Below are 16,119 nucleotides of genomic sequence, written 5' to 3'. Positions count from 1 at the left end.
ATTTGATGTTATTTTTACAAATACTTTCTCATGCACCTTCATTTGGCTTTCAGTATAATGCAGAAGAGTCATTTCTCATCCACTCCCATCTTGTTCCACCACTAATTTGGGAGTCTTTTGGTAAATCCTCTACACATTAAAAGGTGGTCCTGTTCAGTGTCTCTGCACTGACAAAGCTATTAACATGCGTTCATCATAATACCTACAGGTCACTGCAGAATCCATCATATACATCCGGCATTTGTGAGGAGGCCAAACTACAAAGCAGATGATTGTCTAGTATCTTTATGGCGAAATGCTACATAATGTGAAAAACACTTCCACCTCTGCACTGAGATACTGGAAGCCACATCATGAAACATCCCAGGCCTTAGAGCCTTAGGTAAAGGGGAAAAGGTGAACTCATACGTACCTCTGCAAAGTCACTAATCACTGTAACAGCTCATAATAAAAGCGTTTTTCAAAGAAGACCAGAGCCTGAGCAGCAAATGTGCCTTCTCGACTGAAAATGCTACTTGCATGACAAACAGCACACAGAGAGGAAATGGCTAAAAGTAGAACATAACAAAACAATGCTTTCATTAAGAACAAAATTGAGCCCAGTACACAAAGATTTATTTGATATTCCACTGTTGTTGATTATCTGGAAATATCTGGTGTGAACGTAACTGAGACAAATCGCATAATTCTCTACTGGTATCCATATTAATCAGACACAAAGAAGACTAAATCATCAAACTCATGTGTCTCTAGTTAGGGTTTGACCACACAGTTGTAACATGTAGTGGTGAGAATAATCACAAGAGTATAAACATTAGTGATTGCATGACCAAACCTGAGCCTGGTCATTTGGCAATCACATCTGCTGTAATTCAGAGAGTAACATCGTGCCCTATAAAAAGACGCTATGTCATAAAGCAACAAATGAGGAAAGGTATGTTATTCATGTTAAATACACTACAACAAGCAAACATTTTATGGTTATATGGTTTTTGGATGCATGGTTTCTATTTTTACACCTGTCCACACAGAACACACTGCTGCTCATGTATATTAAATATCATACACGGATGAGGAGAGACTTCTGACTGCAAACATTTAGATTTGGATATTACATAATTCGACAAGGAAAACCATGAAAAAGCATTTGGTCCGGTGAAGGACAACCAAAGCCATAAAAAATTGCTTTTTGTGCATGTCACATTGTAATAACAAATTAGTAAAGAATTAAAAAATGTAAAAGGTAACTAATATTATCCATGGTTCATTTCATTCTCTCATGAAATCGGTAGGCTGGAGATGCCCAAACTAGGGTCTGCGCCTGCGGTCAACATTGGTCCATGATGACCTTTGATTTTGCCCACCGTGGCATAACACAAGAGGGCAGACAAAAATAGGTAAAAACAAACAAACAAAAAACATGCTACTGAAGCATATCTTTCTAAGTTGTGTTTTTGTTTTAGGCCTATTTGAAAAAAAAGTGAAATTGATTACAAAAAATAAATAAACTAAATAAATAAAATACATTTTAATACAACGCGGTTCGATATAATGCAAAATTTACTTTCAGCTTGCTGCCCTTAAGCCCCGTTCACACCAAGAACGATAACTATAAAGATAACTATAAAGATAACGATATTAGCGTCCACACCAGCGAACGATATCGTCTGTTTATTCTAAGTGTACATGCGTCTGCGGCTTTAAATTCTTGAGCTCGTTACAGCAGGATGGATTCTGATTGGCTGTCAATTTTTTATTGTTCATCAGCTGGAGAAAAATCGTTTTGAAAGTGATTCCAACGATATCGTTTCCTAATTTTAATCGTTATAGTTGTGGTGTGGACTCTTCTATTCTTTAATATTGAGAACGATTTTTTGAACTATATCTTTATCATTATCTTTATAGTTATCGTTCTTGGTGTGAACGGGGCTTTAATCAAGTTTAATTTTTGATCCTTCACAGTAAAAAGTTTGGGCACCTCTGTGGTAGGCTATGTCATGGAATTTAAAAATAACCAATAACCACAGAGACTCTTGAAATGAAAGGAAGTCTTTTGGTATAGATTGATTGTAACCGTGTTAGTCTAACAAAAAAAAACTCTGTGCCAGTACATTCATTTTGTTATTTTTACATTTTAAATGCTGTTTCTTAGTCCTAATCCACATCAGCACTGTTGATTCTGTGCAACAGTCTTTCCTGGTCTCAATCATTCAGAGCACAATTCAACACCAGCTTCGTAACAAGATCCACACTGTTAAAATGACTCCACATGCGGCCAATTAATTTTTGAAAAACCTAGTTTCACTCAAAACAACATCCGTAGCATTTCCAAAAGGTTGCCTGCTTCAAGACAAGTAATAAGGATGTGAAAAAGTAAAGTGACAAGTCAGTGAAATAGAACATTATTTCCAGATTGAATAAATCCATTGCAAAGCTCTTTAAAGGAAACTGAAACAAGATCTTGTTATTTCTGACAAATCCCATTTCTTTTCAATGCGAACATGCTGAGCAAGGAAGCTTGCTTTTAATTCTGGTGAGTGAGAATATTTGCTCAGTTGATTTGAATATAACCCAAAATTCAGTTCATATAAGTTAAAATCAACTAACGTAGGTTTATATTTTGAAATGGATAATGGGAACAAAAACCTATTCATGTCAAGAAAACTTTTATTTCTCCTTATAATAATGACTGTAGATATACTGTGTCATTAACATCAATTATTTGTTGCTTTTCTGGACTCTTCTGTTGAGGTAGATGGATGATCAGCTATGACAGATTACTGGCACACACAGGTCAAATTCACCCTCAGCGAGCATTTGTAAACTAAATTGCTGACGCTATGGTCTGAATATAAATATACAGTATATATAGTGCACATCAGGTAGGTTGTTTAGTCTCTTGTACTACCACAAAGACCTTAGAAAAGGCTTAGTCCTTTAGCAGAAGACAGACCCTAATAAACATCTGTTTTAAAGCAGGATGCTGGAAATAAAGTTGAACTAAACACAGTGTTGAACACTGTGTAGATCCAGAAAAGACAAACAGTTGCAAACAAACCACCCTATTCACCCAAAAATGTAAAAATTCTGTCATAATTTATTCACCCTCATGTTGTTGTAAAACTGTATGCATTTCTTTCTTTCTTGGAAGTATTTTGCAGAACATTTATGAAAAAAAACAAAAAACATTTTTTAATTATCTTCTGTTCCACATTAAAGAAGGTCATTGAGGTTTGGAATGACAGGTAAATAATGACAGGTTTTTCATTTTTGTGTAAATTATCCCTTCATTGTGTATAACCGGAAGAATGCTCAACCCTTGAATGATGTATGATATGTTTCAACAGTCTCAACTAATTTCTTTATGTACACTGCTGTCCTTTGTAATCACTTCTAGGTAAACCAAGACTTCCTTTTATAGTGTACTAATTTCAAGTCAAAACAGGACAAGTTATTGACATCATGATTAGAAAAAAGAACAAAATTATTTAAAAACCAGCTGCAGCACACTGAATTTTGTTTTTTACATCAAAGCATACATTGTCTTTACATAGTGGTTTGTGGATACAATCGATCAATTCAAGCTCCTGAATAGAATAGAGAATAGAAAAAAGAGATCTGCTTGACAGTTCCTCTGTATTAGATATCACTGCCGCAAGCTATTCTCCCCTTTACAACAGAAGAAATACTATTACAAAATGTTAGTACCATGGGAAAAAAGTGGTGTGGACATCCCCAACATAAAATGAAGTCTATGCAAACAACTGCCTTCTTCGAATTGAATGTTTATCACTGCACTTATGCTGACTCATGCAAATCTCAATATATAAAGCTTAGGTATTGTTACAGTGTTCAAATGACATGCTGCTGGCTTCAGAGCAGTGTAATTATCTGTTTGAGTGACTAACACGTATGCAGCAACTTTCCAAATAGCTTCATTTAGCACCTCATATGCTGGGCCGTTGTGAGACAGCCAGCATAGTCCCAGCTATCCTCCTGACCGTGCCCTGAAAAACAGGCCTGAAGGTCTTATTTCAGCCTATGTGAGTGAGGGATTAACACCGCCGTGCATATGTACAGTCTGTGTTCGCAGCAGGGTTTTACTTGGCTAGTGAGAGATGGCTTCAACCATCAATTTCGAAAGGGGTGAATTTGTGGAGAGTGGCATTTTTTTGAAGGAGTCAAACAATGGACAAAGAGCATGGCTGGTTGTGCTGGGGGTTTGGGGGGAGGGTTCGAGCTCGAGTCTCCAGAGCCTGTCATGAGCACGCGAGGTCAGGACATCTGCTGACATTTACTGCTGGGCCTGGGCCAGACTGCAGGTTTCAGGGCTCCTGCCAGGGCCTCATATCAGGCCTGCGTAAAACCACCAGGCTCCCTCGTCTCTCTGAAACTCGCACCAGAATGTGCGGAACCTGTGTGACCTTACGCTTTTTGATTCAGGCCTAGTGGTGCAGCATTTATGAGGACACTGTGAATTGTAAACTTGCTGAGTGGGCATGAGTCGGTTTTCGACATAGCCTCGGCGCTAAACACCAGTACTACAGGAGAAACGAATTACGCGACTGCAGTGTTTTGTTTTTTTTGCACGATCCATATGCTCAGATCCGAGCCAAACTCATGATGGCTCCCATTCTCTCTGTATGGGCCTGATTTATTAGTGGAAAAAAGTAATGCTTTCACTCATCCCCTTACCAAAAAGTAGTATACTTCAAGTTTATTTTAGTAAGTATACTTAAGTAAAGTTCAAGTATACTTTATGTAGTAAGTATACAAATATCAGTGTACTAGTAGTATACTTGTAAGTGTACTATTTCAATACTCCTTGGGACTAAATTGGCCTACTTTCCCATTGCATCCAGTATTGAGTTTCTCAAGGCGAAATCCCTTCATTTGTTCAATTGTGATTTGTTGGCAAGATACAACAATGCCTATCTGTCAAATGAAGCATGTTATGGACTAGCCTATAACGTGGCAACAAAAGGGCAACATCTGATTAGCATTCATAGCACAGTCTCCCTCGTCCTCTGGTATTTTATTACCACAGGTGCAGGAGCATTCATTGATCAGATGCACGCTACAGGCAAAGCACATCTTAATTGAAAACATCTCTATTTATACACCTGCAGGCAGGCCTGAAAAGGCAGAGAGAAAGAGAGGAAGGAAGGCAGAGAGAGAGAGAAAGAGCACACTGGAAGATGGAAATTAAGAGGGAGTCACTAAAGGGGAGAGATTTAATGTTTGTTTTGTTGAGTTGAAGGTAATTGTAAATCAATCAAAGATTTTAAACTTTAAAGATTTTTACTGTCTGCTTCACTACCCATCCAAGGTTTGGGCTCAGTAAGGTTTTTGTTTGTTTGTTTGTTTGTTTTTTTAAAGAAATGAATACTTTTATTTATTAAGCATGCATTAGATTGATCAAAAGTGTTAGTGAAGACATTTATGATGTTACAAATGATTTCTATTTCAAATACATGATGTTCTTTTGAACTTTTTACTTATCTAGGGATCTTTAAATTATCCCAGTTTAAAATATTAAGCAGCACAAATGTCTTCAACACTAATAGAAATGCTTTTGAGCACCAAATCAGCAGAATAATTTCTGAAGTGACAATGAAGAATGGAGTAATGGCTGCTGAAAATTTAGCTTTATCGTTGCAAGAATAAATTACATTTTAAATATAGGAAATAGAAAAGAGTTACTTTAAATTATAATAGTTCAAAATATTACTGTTTTCACAGTATTTTGATCAAATAAATACAGCCTTGTTGAGCATAAAAGCCCCCAAATCGTACAGGGATGTTTCATTCTTTAAGAATGAACAAAAAGTTCAACATGCTATTTAATGAATATATTGGTACCTTATTTATAGCTCACTTACATTTAACCACACAAGTCATGTCCCCTCCCCACCATTTGGTCTTTTATTACAAGTGTTCGGCTTGTCTTCACAATCTCCAGAGGCAGTAAGGCTATGCATTGTGTTCCACTAATCATTGTGATGCCATTGTGTATGCATTGTGAATCACTCATACAAGCTTAGTGATTAAGAATTATAGCAATACAGTATCTAAATAACAGTCCAGACTAAGTCTTTTACAGAATTTTACTGGAGATTGTTCAGAGTTTAAGTGAAGTAACTTTGCAGCATACAACTAAACCTAGACTTGATAGGCATACTAACCATCAGATGTGCATAGCTATGGTAACCTAGGAACAGTATTGAGGTGATAGGGCCCTCTTGTGGAGAGAAAGGTGGATGTGAAAACCACATTTAGATCACACTTTGCTAGCATCAATTTAAGCAAGTAACCAAGAGCCACTGTTTACTTATTTGCTATGTGGAAACATGACTAAATACACTTAAATGGTCAAATAATGCATGTTATGTCGAAAACTATTGATTTAAGAAAGCCCAAATAATTGGGGCCTGCAGTACAGACCTTCACTGACTATTTGAGCTTCTTGTTTAAAGGGGCCATATGATGCGATTTCAAGTTTTCCTTTTTTTTTGGCAGTGTAGAGTAGGGCTTGTTGTTTGTCGTTTCTCCGATCACAAATGCAGACATTGGGTTTGTTTACGCGGCGCGATAGGCAACGCGTAAAAAGACTGTATAAGTCATTCATTATAATCCGTAATAATGTCCCCACTGGATGCAACAAATGCCTTTTTTATAATGGGTTTTAATGTTTTTGTCTAGTCGCTCCGGGACACGGTATCACAGTATGGTAAGGGCCATAACATTTCCGTCACACGCTTGAGGTATTCGGCCAATCACAACGCACTGGATAGCTGGCCAATCAGAGCACACCTCGCTTTTCAGACCGATGAGCTTTGTAAAAATCGACGCGTTTCAGAAAGGCGGGGCATAGAGGAGAAACAATAATGTACAGTATGTGGAAAATAATGTGTTTTTTGAACCTTAAACTGCACAAACACATTTCATTACACCAAATAATGTTCTTTTTAGCAACATCATATGACCCCTTTAAGAAAGACACACTAGGAGCACTATCAAGGAGTTTATTGGCTTGAAGTAAACACAATAGCCTTTCAAAAGGCTGTATCAAATTATATGCCTAAAGAGTTGTTTTCTTATTTAACTGCAATTTAAACTAAAATAGACTCTTTTTTTTCTTTTCTTTCATTTAATATTATTTTACTTAAACTGAGACTCAGAAATTCTGTCCATTTTGACAAGCACTGAACGCCACAAAGACACGTCTGCAGGTGGTTAGGCAGGGGAGCTGCCACAAGCAGCCCAAGAAAACACAAATATAGTTCTCCAAAAATGTTTCCTGAAGCCTCACCACAGCAACTATGCAATCCTCGTCCAAGTTTACAGCATCCCAAAAATTCCCACAAACAAAGCTTTTGCCTCTCTCACAGTGAAGGGATGAAGAAACACATGAGCTGTCAGGTGCATCTATAAAGAGCATTAACGTCATCGGAAAGTCCTTAGTGGTTTGAGCCAACGTTGCTCTAAAAAGACCCTGTTGTGTCCTTGGACATTTAGATCCTATAATCTTAGATTATTTGCTACCATCTTACTGTCATTTGATGTCTTTGATATTTACAGTGAATGTGCATCAATAATTAATCCATTCTGGAAAATACATGTTCTCAAGGTCACATACTGGTGTGAAATTTGTCCCCTTTTCATGGTCACAACACAAAATACTTACTTCTGTTGGCTCCCTGAAGCAAGCCTGAAGGCCTCGGCAGCTGCTTTCCTTGTCTCAAATTCCTCCCTCTCCAAACTGCTAGCCTTGTGGCCCAGCTCCACCAGCTGGCGGGCCAGTTCCTGATCCTGGAGGAGCAATAACACAGATCTGCTGAGCTGGGGGTGGTTAAAACTGACTGAATAATATGAATAAATCATGCAGTTTGACAATCTGCTGTGGCATTTCTGTACAAACAGGCCAGTGTATTCATGACACATTTGTGCTAGTTTTGTGCTCAAGTGCTATTTATATCAATCCTATTTTAGTATACATGCTATTTATATGACAAAATTACATGAGCTGCGCTGATATTTTCATGGTTGCCAGGATCAAGGATTTTTGCCACATGTCACTGCAGCCTAGTTAAAAGTGGGTAGTATCATTTCCATATGATTTAGTGAGATTCCTTATGCCCTCAAAAGGAGGAGCTGCTTTCATGTGGCTACAGGGCATTGAGTTTGTAGAGAGCTGCTGCCGAGGAAACACCCCCCCCAAACTCAGACTCAAATGGCAAGATCCATTTGTGAAGGGTTAAACTCAATCTTAATATAAATACACTAAAAGTCAAACAGTGAAAAGTATAAATGTCAAACAAAAATAGGTAAAATGTTTTTTTCTCTGTAAGGTTGACACTGAAACCATGTTAATGTTACCGAAATATATTTTCTAACACATCATCAAAAAATCTGAGCCTAAATTACAATTTAAAAGAAATATTAAAGATTTTTCATCGTTCCTGTGATGGCAAAGCAGAATTTCCAGCAAAAATTACTCCAGTCTTCAGTGTCACATAATCCTTCAGAAATTAAGATTTATTTATAATTTTTTATCAATGTTGTAAGCAGCTGTGCTGCTAAATATTTTTGTGTAATTTTTGATTTCAGGATTCTCAGATGATTTGAAAGTTTAAAAGAATTATTTGAAACATAAATCTTTTTAACATTATAAATATCTTTGATCCTTATAAACTGTCACATTGGATCAATTTAATGCATCTTTGCTGAATAAAAGTATTAATTTCTTTCAAAAAAAAAAAAAGTTAGAATTTTTTGTACTGCTTATTAATTACACGACCTAAGACCATATAGTTGATTGTAGTACCAAAAACTCCAGACAGTAGATTTGAATTTTGAATCCAGCACTGTGTAAATGACTGAATGTGTAACCAATCAAGTCACACAACACCTTATAACTTGAGACAGGCTCATTCCTGTAACCAGAAATATGCCCCCACATATGAAACTAAATCAGAATGTCTCTGAATATATTCCTAGAGTCCTCATTGCTAAGGAAACCACACATTGGCATTTATAGACTGCTACAGACAATTCCTACAACTTAAGTTTGAATTATTTTCTTCCATGCACTTTAACAAATCCCAACTAAATCAGATGGGGAATTTTTTAAGTCCATACCGGCAAAGCCTCTTACAGTTTCCAAGGCTCTTACATTAAGTGTAAAATATGTACAGTATACCATGACTTTACCTCACTCATTAACCAAACTAACACAGTCAATATTACAAAATTTCATTATTTGATTAATTTCATCCAAATTTCTAAAACTGGGCTAAAAGAGACACTGTACTGCCTGATGTTGTCATTGAATGTTGACTTAAATCTTGTATAAACCGACTGCATCAGACTTAGTTAAATGACAACCTTATACTAATAAGATTATAATAAATATAACTACAAAGTGTCTCACTTACCATTGTACATTATGATGAGAAAACGTTGTAGTTTATAGAAGCATGCAGGAAAGAAGTACCATGTCGCCATCTAACGTTAAACTGCAAACGTACACTTTCACAGGCCATACTTAGAAATGACTTTGTTACTCCATCTGTCTGCATAGGCTATCGTAATGTGTGCACAAGCGTAACTGCCAGACTATTCACAATGACTAATAAAATGCTGATTTAGCAATGAAACAAAATAAATCGTTTTCTTGATGCATCTGATCTCACAGTGTGCGTGAGATTCACAACGTCACATGACACAGACGGTTTAACTTACAGCGCGAATTTTAATACTTCACCTCAAGGTAAAATAAATCCAGAGGTTTTATCTGAGAATCTAAGAAGTCCTCATAAGTGCGAAACTCTTCCACGGTTTCTCCCGCAAAGACGCCGCTGTTGTCTTCCATCTTGTTTACTTTGAGTTATTCCCATGGTAACAGACAGCTGTAGTATGATAGTAGCAGTTATCGTGTTTTCCGGTTGTAAACCAATCATGATCCAATATAAATTCGTAAGCCCCGCCCATCCAAACAAGTGCGATTTGCGGGAAAATTAGACGATCTCAAGCGACAACATCAGTGTAAGTTTGTCTGTCTGCAATGCTGTTTCTTAGAGCTACAAAATATTTATTATTTCAGATATTAATATTACAAGCAATACCAGTACTAATTCTGCTATGATAAGAGTGGCAGGCGAATGTATGCTTATGTGATTTCCTTGTTGAATCATGTGGTCTAGCACAGTCTTGTCTTCTGGTAGCCTAGCCTACTAACAAAGACCTACTCTGTGTAATTAATGATTTCTTGCAGTCTAAGCGTCCATGGCTTTATAATATAATATAATATAATTTGAATTTTATATTATCATATTATTTTGAGAAACTGCATCATATTTTGGTACAGATTCTAAATGAAAGCTTTAAGATTTTTCATGCAAATTTAAAATCATCTTGCCTCATTGTTATGTCAGAATAAAAGACAATGCGACTGATTCATTTTTAAAAGCAAACATTAATTATTCATATTTTAAGAGTTCCTTTATGTAATCTATTTTATTTTTATTTATTTAGGCTGAAGAGCATTTCCTTTGTCCTTTAATAATATTTTGAAGGAATATTATTATTTGAATGGCAAAGATTGTATTCCCAGACAAAAGGCTCCTGGCTATGGATGTATGTCTTGGCATATATCCAAGAAGTATGAAGAAACCTTTAGAGCCATAGCACTGTTCAGCATTACGGCTTATGCAGACACCATTTGATGTGGATGTCTTGACCCCTGTATTTCAACCTGTTTGATGAGACACTGTTGTAAACCATTTTCCGGTGGAATGTCTGACCTCCACCAAACCCTGACTTTACCCCTTGGATCAGCCCAACAGGGTAATGGCACAAGCCAGCTGTTATGTCAATTGCAATGGGCAAGTCTTCAGACATAGATATCCACTACCACCACCATGCATGCATAATATGGATTTTGGCCACATTGATGATTCCAGGAGAATCTAATGCAGAATTAACAAAGTGTGCAATAATAGTTGTGATTAAACCTTTATGATCTTTTAAGGATTTCTGTTGTATCCTAATATATTCCCATTCCAAATACAAAAGCACAACATTTGTGGTAGTTTGTAAAACAGACAATAGCCTCAGAATAATTTTAGGAATTATACACAGGATGTTTTTAATGTCATTACAGTGAAATGTTTATTAGAAATGAATTGTTGTGAAAAGTTTGGAAATGGATTATGGTTGCAATCACCTGTAAACACTAAAGATGATTTCCACACTGTTTCAGTGTGCCCTGCTTGACAGTTATAGGGATATTTTGTGAAGGGTCATACCACGACTGTCTGCCATTTGATACATCTATGAGCAGAGCTCATAAAAAAACACAGAGCAGTCCCACAAGACATGTTTATCCTTGTGAGACATCGCTCTTCTGTGGAATGAACTGGGGTCATGACAGGATTTTAATTTCCACGACAGTCAGCATCTAGCCTGATAGTTTTGATGGACAGACATCTAGTAGAAGAAATATGGACTTTTCATGCAAATAAGTAATCCATGTGCATTATTCAGCCCAGAAGCATTCAAATTCATATGCCTTCTTTTTCCTGTACTGTTGTTCACCTTTTTAAAAAATATATTTGCATATTACCATCACAAACATTATAATTTTGGGAGCTGGATAACTGTTTGTGCAAAAAAGCTTGTAGAGACATAAATATATTGTATAAATACAGTGAGGTATAATATAAAAATGTAGTTATATTTTGTAAAATCACTGAGGATAATAATGCAAATCCTCTTGTAAAGCGACTTTAGTTCAAATATATATGATTTTCAGAAGATCCTCATGAAATGCACATCGGACTTCAGAAGTTCCGTCCTGAAAAGGTCTTGTGATTGGCTGATTCAGCCCTTAATGTACGTGATGACCGGAATGCTCAAGTCATTTAAGTTAAGCAAGTATTGATTATCCTGAAGAGAAAACTGGTTGTTTCAGCAAACCATCTTTTTCCCAGCTTGTCTTTTTTGCAAGATTAGTCCATGTTTAAGACAGCACTGGTTTATCCGAATCGAAACTTGGGCCAGTATTTGACTACTGGTCGATTCTTCTTTCCGGTGTTGGCTGCGACTTTCGTTATAGAAGGTGTTGGTGGATGTGGAGGTGGTTGTTTTTCCTTCTCTTTGTCTGTTATTGTGAATCCTTGTTCAGTCTTTTCATGCAAGTTCATCCTCGGCAGAAAATGTGTAGACACGTGTTGTGACTTCACTCTCGGACTGGACCCCATTTTTGCTTTACCTCTCTTGTTAAGTGCCACAAACCACTCTCTACCAGTGCGATGGTTCTTGTGGATCACTGAGGCGTACGTGTTGTAACTGTTCTCCTGAAACCGCTCCCTGAACTTACAGTCATCTGTAAAGCTCTCCTGGGGAAAAGGACAGGAAAAGGGGAAATGAAAAGATACAAAGATAGAAAATCAACAAGTTGTTCAGTCTGATACTGATACGCCTGTGCGTGTTAATGGTCATGTTAATATGTCTTGAATCTTGGCTTTCAACACAGCCTGTGAATGATACTAGATCCCTCTGATGATCTTTGTTTGTACTTCAGCCGGAGTCCAGCTGCAATGGTGTTTATTTAGTGTATGGTTTCCTGTACTATTTGTACATCTTACTTTCAAATGAGATAATAACTTTTACTATTTCTAGTATAAATGTAATCGCCATAAGCTTTTTTTCTGCAAGCTATTCAGCAAGTTTGTTACTGTGAGCCTACAAATAAAATAAATAGACCATTGTTGCATACTTCACCATGGAATTAAATAATTCTTCTTTATTCAGAGTAGCAGTTTGTATTATAGTAGATATCACACAACACCAGAGGACATGATCAGTGTACCAGACATGTAGTTCTTTTCCAGCTCGATTTTCATCGTAAGTTATGCTATAATTTTATAGACTGAGGAATAGAAAAAGCATAATGAATATCTATGAGCTTTCATTTTCTGTATTGCAAGGATAATGATGGTGATAATGGTATTGAAAGTACAATACAGGAAAAATACTGTATTAAATATACAGTACAGATCCAACTAAAACAAATAAGAACCATTACAGTTGCAGAATCTGTAGCATTTAAAAAATAATAAGTAAAATAATCTTTCAAATCAAATCATATTTTAGTACTGTCCCAAAGATGCTGCACAAGAGTGTTCCACAAGAATGTTATATTTTAATATAATCTTTTACAAATGTATTTTTCAAAAAAAAATTATTAAAATATTCTAAAATTGAAAATATAAATACAATTACCTCAGTGGCAAAGCTGGATGTCAACAACATATATGTACTAGACATTGAGGGAAAAACCATGTGTGCAGAGAATGCTGGGAAATTAAAGAAGTTATAGGACCATGTACTAATGCACAACTTGAATCTTAATTTATGTAGCTTCATCAAGGCAGTACTAAATAAAAAAAAGTCGGCATTTAAAAAAAAAAAAGGACAAATTCTGCAATGTACACTTACGAGCAGAACTGTATATGGAAGTGATCGGCTTTTGTATTGTGCTTCAATTTTACCTCAGCAATAGACAGTGCCACAGCACATCAATAGAGCTTTAACACTTTGGGCACACAATAAGTAATTACTGTGCACGCACTTTGTTGGATGCCACATTAGCAGCTGCTGGAGAGAGAACACTTTGTGGCCTGATTGAGTTAGCCCCTCATAAAGAGAGCTAATGAAAAGCAGCAAGCAGATTATAGACACCGAGCCCCAGAATGAAGCATTGAGGGGGTTTCAGAATAATTGCAAGTCTTACTTTTATCTCCTAGCTCAAAGTCATCAAAACCGACTTTCCAATCAAAGACTGGGGTGACTGACAGAAGCAGAGCTTCGTTTGTGTGGGCTGAAAACTCATTAGACTATGAAACAACTTTATCCTTCCAGGGCACAGGAAAGCAGGACACATGCTTGTTTGTAGGCATGCAATCTATGGTTATGTGCAAGCCTCTCTCCTTAGGTAGGCTTTCAGAAATGCAGCCATACACTGACAAGACCAGACATCCATTAGATCGCGCTCATGTTTTAAATATCTGACCAAAGCTCAGATAGTTCAATTAGATGAATTTGGTCAAATCAACACTATATAGCAGGCATGAAGCAAACTTAGATAAGACTACTTCATCACTGGTCTGTTATTGTTTCTTCTCTGGCTCTCTGTCGAATGTGACTTTGAATGAATGTGTGCAAATACTTTTTGGGAGCACTGTTAGTAGTTTGTAAACAGCAGCTTATATTAACAACTGTACACAACTAACATTAAGAATTTTGGCCTCACTCTCTAAAAATACATCTGGTGGGAAACTATATCATGAATTTAATGAGGGTCAGTCCCAAGTAAGAGGTCTTGCATAATTCCCAAACTCTGAAATAATAAAACTGTTCTGGTTTGCTGAAGAGTGCAGCAAAGCAGAAAATGGTGCCATTACAATATTTTCTAAACATGCCAGTCACAACTTGACCCACCATAACTTCAGATGTGAAGTTATAACTTCACATAACTTCACATCTCTCCCCTAAATGTGGTAATTTGCCCCAAAAACATCTGAACGTTTGTTTGATTAGGGTACATGGTTTCTGTCTTCTGGAAGTGCATGACCGCTGTTTTAAACAGCAGCCAGCTGTTGAGGATACATCCTTTTATGACATTTTTTTGGGGTTATTTCGATGCATGTTTGAAGAGATCCCATGTGTCTGTTCGGGTGTCTGCAAGCAGTAGACATTTTATTGTTAAGTCATGAACTTGCACAGCTGTTTGACCTGTGTCTGTTCTCTGACAGCTTTCTTTGTGAATATTATCCACAAACAATCCTTTCTCAAGATTTCCCATACTGTGGTACCTCCATTGTTCAGCCTTGCACCACCAGCGTGGAGTTATTATACCGTTGCAGACACAGATACGAATAATTACATCTTGGCATGGCAGATTTGTTTCCATTTGTAAGTGTCACCATATTATTCAGAGTTGTTTCCTTTACCTTTAGACCATGTGAGCAAAGTTACATTTGAGACACATCTCTGGCTCATGAGCAATCCACGTTTCATGGAATGGGAGACGGTTGCATCTCCATTTCCCTCTTGGTTTCTCACCCGCTCTCCATTGTTTTCTTAATAAATGCAGTGACCTCTTAAGCTTTGCAATGATTATGCTGGTAATGGCTTGCTGGGTAGGTCACAAGGCATAATGTACATCTGTCTTCCTTGCCATTATCGCAGCAATAAATTGCCACTATGAAAACATCTAAATATTAAATATGACAGACAGTGCAACAAAAATCAGACGTTAAGTCATTTGATACTCCTTTGGTTAGGCCGACTTGTCTACGAAGTGAAGTGCTTGGGGTTTAAAACCCAAGCTGATAGCTATTAAATAAGCCTGTGCAACTGTAGCTGGTCTGAGGAAATGAAACCCAATTCAAGTCTGACGGAGCCGCTGCAGCTGCTTTAATTACAGATGATGTCTGCAGCAGTTTGGAGGCTATTCCTCAGATTTATCAGACTACTTTATTATCCGCCCCATACAAGATATTTCTAAAATTGTAAAACATTAATGTGAAGTAGGGTCTACACAGGTACAGAACAATTTATATATAATAAATATGTATAATACTTTTTATTCAGCAAGGATGCAGTAAAGTGTTTTTTTTGTGACTGTAAAGACATTTATAATGTTACCAAACTTTTGGTATTTGGTATTTGGTATTTTTTTCTTTTGAACTTTACATTCATCAAAGATATTGAAAAAAACACATTTTCAACTGAAATATTAAACATTATTATATGCAATATTATTATAATGATTTCTGAAGGATAGTGACATAATGACAAGTTTTGAGTAATGGCTGGTGAAAATTCAGCTTTGCCATCACAGGAGAAAATTACATATTAAAATATAATAAAATAGACAATAGTTATTTAAAAAGTGTAATAATATTTCACAATATTACTGTTTTACTGTATTTTTGGATAAAATAAATGCAGCTTTGTTGAGCGTAAGAGACTTTAAAAATGTTTTATTACATATATATTATGCTCTCTCTCTCTCTCTCTCTCTCTCTCTCTATATATATATATATATAT

At 36.5% G+C, this 16,119-nt stretch overlaps 2 protein-coding genes and 1 long non-coding RNA gene across 4 annotated transcripts in view; 1 reads left to right on the top strand and 2 right to left on the bottom strand.

The window, feature by feature from the left end:
- The window catches only part of cfap299 (cilia and flagella associated protein 299), a 46,637-nt gene extending 36,748 nt beyond the window's left edge, over positions 1–9,889 (bottom strand). The window contains exons 1-2 of the mRNA XM_016561078.1: positions 9,767–9,889; positions 7,688–7,812 (exon numbers count right to left, since the gene is read on the bottom strand). Of these exons, the coding sequence (XP_016416564.1) occupies positions 7,688–7,812; positions 9,767–9,874 (233 nt within the window). The 5' untranslated portion in view covers positions 9,875–9,889. The remainder of the gene's footprint in view (positions 1–7,687; positions 7,813–9,766) is intronic.
- Positions 9,890–9,987: 98 nt separating this feature from the next.
- Positions 9,988–16,119, top strand: part of LOC107746785 (uncharacterized) — a 41,162-nt gene continuing 35,030 nt past the window's right edge. For both annotated transcript variants that reach the window (XR_001640732.1, XR_001640731.1), the window contains exon 1: positions 9,988–10,047. This is a non-coding gene — a long non-coding RNA (uncharacterized LOC107746785). The remainder of the gene's footprint in view (positions 10,048–16,119) is intronic.
- Positions 12,039–16,119, bottom strand: part of LOC107746784 (fibroblast growth factor 5-like) — a 7,034-nt gene continuing 2,953 nt past the window's right edge. The window contains exon 3 of the mRNA XM_016561074.1: positions 12,039–12,401. Within this exon, the coding sequence (XP_016416560.1) occupies positions 12,039–12,401 (363 nt within the window). The remainder of the gene's footprint in view (positions 12,402–16,119) is intronic.

Source organism: Sinocyclocheilus rhinocerous, unplaced genomic scaffold (assembly GCF_001515625.1).
Source record: "Sinocyclocheilus rhinocerous isolate Xijiao unplaced genomic scaffold, SAMN03320098_v1.1 scaffold468, whole genome shotgun sequence".
In the NCBI taxonomy this organism is placed as follows: Eukaryota; Metazoa; Chordata; class Actinopteri; order Cypriniformes; family Cyprinidae; genus Sinocyclocheilus; species Sinocyclocheilus rhinocerous.
The sequence above is the reverse complement of the archived record's forward strand: the minus strand, read 5'-3'. Positions and strand labels throughout refer to the sequence as shown.